At 40.6% G+C, this 7,715-nt stretch overlaps 1 protein-coding gene across 1 annotated transcript; it reads left to right on the top strand.

Annotated features, from left to right (window-relative positions):
* Positions 1–6,583: 6,583 nt before the first annotated feature.
* On the top strand, positions 6,584–6,976 carry LOC142443334 (DET1- and DDB1-associated protein 1-like). Its single transcript, XM_075544770.1, has 2 exons — positions 6,584–6,666; positions 6,760–6,976. Exons 1-2 carry the CDS (start codon positions 6,584–6,586, stop codon positions 6,974–6,976), a joined length of 300 nt encoding a protein of 99 aa, XP_075400885.1.
* The last annotated feature ends 739 nt before the right edge of the window (positions 6,977–7,715 follow it).

Genomic DNA, 7,715 nt, shown 5'->3' with positions numbered 1-7,715 from the left:
GTTAAGAATATGAATGCCTTTTTTCTCCTCTATTTTTGTTTTTTAATCTGAATAATAGCTTTCTTTATAAAAATAAATAAAGTGTTTGTATATATGTGTTCATGTTCTAAGATGTTGAGCATTAAAATCAATTTATGCTGGCTAGATAAAAGCTTATGGGTTTATGCCCACATAAAAAAATAAGTGAACTAAGCTAAGTAAATGGGCATAAATATGGTCTGAAATCATTTGTATAATAAATACCTTATGGTATATGAAATATATGGACAGGGCTGTGATCTGTGTATCATGATCACATAACAAGAAATAATTTCCATCAAATCTTTCTAAGACATTATTTTATGTGTGCGCTATACATGTCTAAAATCATCATGATATAGACCTACAGAACCTTATGCTGAGTGAAATTAGTCAATCTCAAAAGGGCAAATAGTATATTATATCACTATCAGCAAAAACATAAAGAAGAGCCTGAAACCTGTTCAGATTATGTAATTATTTACTATGAAACCCGAGGCATTGTTGTGACATGACTTATTAATGCTAATATATTGTTTATTACTTGCTCAGTTGTACATCTTAAAAGAAATAATACTTCTTTAGTTGAGACTCCACCTTGAATGGGAACGTTTTGTCACTTAACAGGAAATGTGAAAGACCAAATAGCTTCAGCCACCCAGAAGCATCTCAGCATTACCCCTACTTAATAGTCTCCTACAATTATTAAAGGAATGGAACTATTCCATTTAACTTAAACCTGAAACTCCTTGGTATGGGAGGCGTAGGTGACTGCTATCCCAAAGTCACAGACTTCAGAGTATGACCCAAGGATTTCAAATGGTAAAGTCAAGAGCATCAGAGAGAATGGTATTAGAGGTTCAATTCTGTGAGTATCCATGTTGAAGTTCTTGACTTTGGACTCTCCCGTACCCCCCCCCCCACACACACACACATCCCTCAAAATAAAAGAACCAAAAACCCTTCACCTGACATTGCAGAGTTCTCAGGTGAAATCCAGGAGTTATTATATTTGATTAATGTTTGTTATGTAATGGAGCTTTGCTTGAGGGTGGGATAATTAATCTAATCTGATTTTGCATCCTTCTATTTTTTGCATTCTTCTTAAGGGGGAATTTTGAACCTATTTCTGAGGTGTGGTCTTATAAGCATGCATGTTTCTCCCTCAGGGGCAATCATGGACCCAGGAAACATGTCTGACCCTCTTCTAGGATATAGCTTCTATTTTTTTATCCCTAATCTCAGCCTCCACTGCCCACCCCACCACCAACTGCAGTAGTTTACCACATGTGACCACAACTTCCTGTTTTGGTGTCATTTGCTTGTACACATAGGCATTTATTTCTTATGGATGAGAGGGGTTATAGTCTGGTAAAAATCCTTATGGTTTCCCATGTTTCTCCTAGTCTCTATGAGGTTTCACCAGTAAGCTTGTATAATAGGAAATTTTATATATTTCCAAATATTATAATTGCCTACTACTTCCTTCAGAATAGTCATATCTGGCCCTCAATTATCTCTCTTATAACATGGATAGACAAGAAGATGTATTACTTAGATGATGAAAACCAGCCTAGGCCAACCCTTCAACTCTAGGAGAGGTCACAGCCATGGGCTGCACAGGTCTCCCCATTCACTAAACAGGTATGATTATACACAAGTCACAGTGAAGTTGGATGGCCTGAGATTTCCCAGTTACAATTTTAAGAAGGAAAAGATGATGATGAAAAGAGAGATAAACAATGGATATGTATTATAGTTTCCTGGGAAGAATGTCTTTGTTTGCAGATGTCCAGGGAAAGGTGCAGCTGATAGAGTCTGGGGAAGGCTTGAGGCAGAAGAGGGCCTATCTCAGACTCTCTTGACCTGCCTCTGCATTCAGCACCAGCAAGTATGGCATGGACTACATCGTCCAGTGCCAAGGAAGGGCCTGCAGTTCCTCTCAGTTACTGGTATTAATGTTAATACTAAATCCTACATACACTCCATGAATGGCTGAATTGCAGTCCCCAGAGACAATGGCAAGAACATTCCCCATATTCAAATCGTCAGGCTCAAACTTAAGGACACAGCCTTGGATCATAGAAACAGACACAGTAAAGGGAATCATTCAATATGCACACCTTCCTTCAGTGTGTGCTCAGGACTCCTAGCCCCAGGCCTCAGTTCCAGCAGACAGATCAGAGAGGAGTTAAAAGCTGGCTTTCTGTCAGTGACTGGGGCTTCCACACTATCTTACTATTTTCCTTGAGGACTTTCCGGGAAGTGTGAGTTTTTATCAAACAGTGAATTTGAAACATTTCATTGTAATATAAGTAAACGTTCTTCTATTTCCAAAGAGCAGAAGGCCACCCATGGAGGCACATCATGCAGCGGGAAGAAGGCGAAGCTGAAGGATCTGTCAGCCCTGATGCAAATCTGTCCCCAATAACTGGTATTGGGAGGAGAGGATATAGGATGGTGAACATTTCCCTAAAATTTGCTGAGTCCTGGATAGACCAGCAATAGCACAATTGTATCCTCAAGTCACAACTGCTCATCACAGTTGTCAGGTGGGTCTCCAAAGCTAGCTTGCAGAAGTCCTGTTGCCATCCTCAGCCACTGTGAGTCTGGACAGAAGAGGTGATGGGCTTCTGAGGACACAGATGGGAGTCCTGGAGTAGTGTGCTCCAGTGCTTGAAGCAAAGACAGGTGTTTTTCTCCATTAAAACTCTTGTCTACAGTTTCCCTTGTGGTATTGATTTTATAGTGCCCCAAAGTATTTATAAGGTATCAGATCTTGCAGACCAGTGGTTGTCCACTGTGCTAATTCTCCAACCCTTTAATACGGTTCCTGATGTTGGGGTGACACAACCAACCATGAAATTATTTTCATTGTTACTTCCTAACTGTAATTTTGCTACTGTTATGAATCAAGTGACCCCTGTGAAAGGGTACTTCAATGCCCAAAAGGGTCGAGACTCACAGGTTGAGAACCACTGTTGTAGACCATACTAATCTAAAAATTTTTATTTCGTAATTTATATTTAAATATAAATGAAAATCAACAATTTTTAATATAACTTTCACTTTATCTCATGACTTTCAGGAGACACTCAGGAACCAAGATGGAAGGATTCTCAGTCCAAAGGAGAGATCCAGGTTCTAGAATGAGGTCCAGGCCCTCAGCCCTGTATGCATTCCTAGCTTACAGCCAAGACAGCATGCCAGACTTAAGACAAAGCCATCTTGGAAGAAAAGCCTCCATTTATCTGTTGAGCTTTTCAATCGGGCACTAGATAAGATTTGGAATGGGATCTTCTCCATGCCATCTCTTAGTCATAGAGTCAGGGAAACAAACAAAAAAATAACAAAGTAGTTAGAATTTTAACCTGCACATTTTTATTCTTGTTTACCGATTAACAGAACACAACACCAGCAAATTGGATTGTATTTTCCTTGGGATCATATTTTCTACCATCATTCCACATTTAAGAATATTGGGGGGTTAGTACACCTTGAGTATGACTGACCAAATCTAACTCCAAGCATCATTTATAACTATTGTATATAGGTTCACAGTGAATCAAAACTGACTACCAGTCACCTCACAATTATACAGCATAATGAAAACAACATCTGCTATATTAGTGGCTAGTGTTGCTGTAGCTGTATCAATGCACCTCCTTGAGGACTTTCAGAAGGAACTGTCTCCTCCATGGTCATTTCAGTAAACACATCATATCTTCAGAGTATCAGACTGTAGTATGAGGACACTGCCTCCTATGACTATGGAAGAAACAGTGAAAAATCACGTCCTGAAAAAGCCAGAAACCCAGGACAGAGGGAATGACTTTGACAATTTGTTTGCTGTCCCTTTTTTTGTTGTTTGTTTTCACTCAGTGGTTAAAGTTTTGTGGGGGGAAAAACAACATTTCATTTCCTGTGAAATATTTTCAGTTTGGGGCTGTTAATCAGCTCCACAAAATGGGAGGAAGCATTCTCTTTCACTCAAATCATACAATTAGGCCATAAGCGCAGTCACTGAGTCAATTCTAACTCATAGGAGCATTGTAGGGTCTGGATTGTAAATTATTTGGCGGCAGACCCTTTAATTATTCTTCCAAGAAGCTGGATTTCAGGTGGTCAATGCCCCACCCACCGTGCACCCAGGGTTTCTATATGCTCATAGCAATTAAACAAAACAAATCTAGTACTGTTTTAGTATCCATGGGGGTGATTTTGATTCACTGTGTCCCATTGTGCCCAGGGCAGAAATGCATTTCTATTTTAAAGGCTGAGACCTTTGAGAACTAATTCACTAAGCCTGACTTCCAAGGCCTTCTGGGTGAATCACCAGCCATTTGGTTCGCGTGCAGTGCTTAAGAACTTCTCTGAAGCTTGACTCATGTGCCCCCATTTTAGAATTTTGAAAATGCTGTCCAGGCCTCTTTCATCACTAAAGTATGTAACCTCTTTCTCCTCCACACCCAGTTTTGTCCCTTCACATTGTATTACTACCCAAATGTCAATATCCTCCTCTTCTAAGAATGTGCCCTTTGTCCCATACTCCATTCCACCCTACTTCACAAAGTTAAGAAGATTAACACTTATCTTAGCTTCCATAAACTGCTTTCTGAAAGGGAATGTTGAGTCCCAACCCTTCCCTGCTTATCCACTGAAAGATGTGTACTATCCTCAAGCCCTCCTGATTGCCAAACTGGCTGTGGTTTCTGTACTTCCCTTTCCTGCAGTTCCCCTCTCCCCACATGGTCAAATTATCCATTGAACATAAAGGGAGATAAGGGTCTTCCAGGACAAGGAAAGAATATGCTGCAAGGCACTCAACTTTGTGGAAGATACTGACTGACTCACTGTGGCCAAAGGATCAACCTCCACCAAGAACAAGCAGGAGACCACCATATAGCCCATCTCTACCCAGAAGCCAATGTGCCAGGAACAATTGCCAAGACAACAGGACTTCAGAGAAAAAGAAGACAAGTTAGAAACTCCCCACACAAACACAGCACACTAATATGAAGGGAGATAGGAGAACATTCAAAACACAAGACAGGGTATGACAACAATGAATCCACAGATTGTGATAATAACTCTGAAAACCAATGGACTCGATTCATACATTAAAAGAAAAAGACTGGAGAACTGGCTCAAAGGACATAATCTATCAAATCGATTGCCTGCAACAGACACATCTTAAGTGCACAGACAAAATAAACTAAGAACAAAGGGCTCGCGGAATGTATACCAGGATAATGGCACTTTAAAAAAAGCAGGGGTGGCAATCTTAATCTCAGACAACATGGACCTCCAGGTTCAAACCATTAAAAGAGACAAGAAGGAACACCACACAATGCTAAACCAAGAACGAGTTAGCATATTGAATATCTATGCGCCCAACAGTGGAGTGGCAAATTGCTTTAAAGAAACTACTAAAAAGATATAAAACTAAATCACGGATTCAATAATCATACTAGTTGACTTTAACACTCCGATATCAGAGAAAGACCGATTACTGGGAAAGAAGCTCAGCAAAGAGGCTATAGACCTAAACAATGCAATTAGGCCAAAAAAAATGTAATTACGCAACTGGGCCTGATAGACATTTATAGAGTTTTCCATCCAAACGCAAAAAAAAAAGAAAGAAAAGATTCTTCTCAAGCCCACATGGATCATTTTCAAGAATAGACCATATGCTGGGACACAAGTAAATCTTGAGTAAATTCAAACACAGATATTATTTAGACATCTTTCTCATGTCACCATGATATAAAGCTGGAGATTAATAAAAGGACGTCCAGAAAAGCAAGGGCAATCAAATGGAGGATGAAAAACAATCTACTGCGACATGAATGGGTACAGGCCCAGATAATAGAGGATATTAGGAAGTTTCTAGAAACGTATGAGAACAAGAATATAAAAACCTATGGGATTCTACGAAGGCAGTTATCTGAGGTAGATTGATATCATTCAACACATATATGATAAAAAGAAGAGAGACTTATGACAGGCATGTTATCACCAAACCTCCAGCAACTAAAACAGAGTCAGCAGGACAACCCCTCCAATAGCAAAAGAAAAGAAATAATAAAAATCAGGGAAGAGTTAAACCAGTGGGAAGAGAAGAGAACAATGTAAAAAATAAATGCAACTAAAAGCTGATTCTATGAAAGGATCGACAGAATTGACAGACCACTGGCGAATCAGACAAAGGACAGAAAGGAGCAAACATCAATAGCCAGGATGAGGGATGAAACAGGATTAATTACAACAGACCCCAATGAGATTAAAAGGACAATCACAAAGTACTATGAAGATCTGTATTCTAATGAATTCAGAAATGTGGAAGACATGGATAGCTATTTGAAAAAAGAGTCCCTCCCTAGATTATCTCAGACAGAGATCAAGAACCTCAACAAACCCATAGCAAGAGAAACAGAAAGGGTCATCAAGAAGCTATCAACGAGTTACTGCGAGGCGGCGGCTGAGAAGGCGGCTGTGGTGGCACCTGCGGCGGTGGCGGCAGCAGCAGAGGAGGCAGCAGTGGCAGCAACAGCGGCTACAGAAGATGGCCCATTTTCTGAAAGGATTTCCCTTCTACAACAAAAGCAATTTTAGCCGATTCCATGCTGACTCTGAGTGCAAAGCCTCGCTCAGCCTCTCCGGAGAGCAATGTTGGGCTGCCTACCTTGTTTCAGAGTGTGGGGACCCAGCTTCTTATCCGACTCTTCTTGGTCTCCCATAGAACAGACGCCCCTCAGTCTACCTGCCCACTCGGGAGTACCCATCTGAACAAATCATTGTGACTGAAAAAACCAATATCCTCCTGCGCTACCTGCACCAGCAATGGGACAAAAAGAACGCAGCCAAGAAGCGAGATCAGGAGCAAGTGGACCTGGAGGGCGAGAGCTCAGCTCCCCCCTGCAAGATCGCCTGGACCGACAGCCAGGACATGCACTAGGACACTTAAGACTCTCACTGCCCTCCCCCAAGTCTCCTGTCGTGTCTGCTCTGCATCGTGCATCTGCACCCGCCCCACCTGCCAGCCCACACCACGCCATCCACACTGCGTCCACTCTCCTAGGAGCTGATGTATTTATTTTCCTCGAGTTTTTACTTATGCTGTAAAGTGTTCCCACCAATGGTTAAAGAGGACTTCAAACCCTGTAAAAAAACAAAAAACAAAAAAAGAAGCTACCAACAAAAAAATTCTCTGGGCCAGATGGCTTCACAACAGAATTTTACCAAGAATTCCACTAAGAGTTGACTCTGATCCCCCATAAAGTATTCCAAAGCATAGAAAAGAATGACAAACTCCCAAACTTATTCTACGAAGCCAGCATAACTTTGATACCCAAACAGGGCAAAGAACCCACAGGTATAGAGAATTACAGACCAATATCTCTAATGAACACAGATGGAAAAATGCTTAACAAAATATTGGCCAATAGAATACAAAAGTATATAAACATATCATCTACCACAAACAGGTAAGATTCATCCCAGGGATGCAGGGATGGTTTAACATGTGAAAAACCATCAATATTATATACCACATCAAGAAAAACAAGGTAAAAAAAACATATAATATCCATAGATGCAGAAAATGCATTTGACAACATCCAACACCCATTCCTAATTAAGACACTCACGAAGATAGAAATGGAAGATAAATTCCTCAAGCTGATACAAGCTGTCTA

Source organism: Tenrec ecaudatus, chromosome 3 (genome assembly GCF_050624435.1).
Source record: "Tenrec ecaudatus isolate mTenEca1 chromosome 3, mTenEca1.hap1, whole genome shotgun sequence".
Taxonomy (NCBI): domain Eukaryota; kingdom Metazoa; phylum Chordata; class Mammalia; order Afrosoricida; family Tenrecidae; genus Tenrec; species Tenrec ecaudatus.
This window is presented reverse-complemented; position numbering and strand designations above follow the sequence as displayed.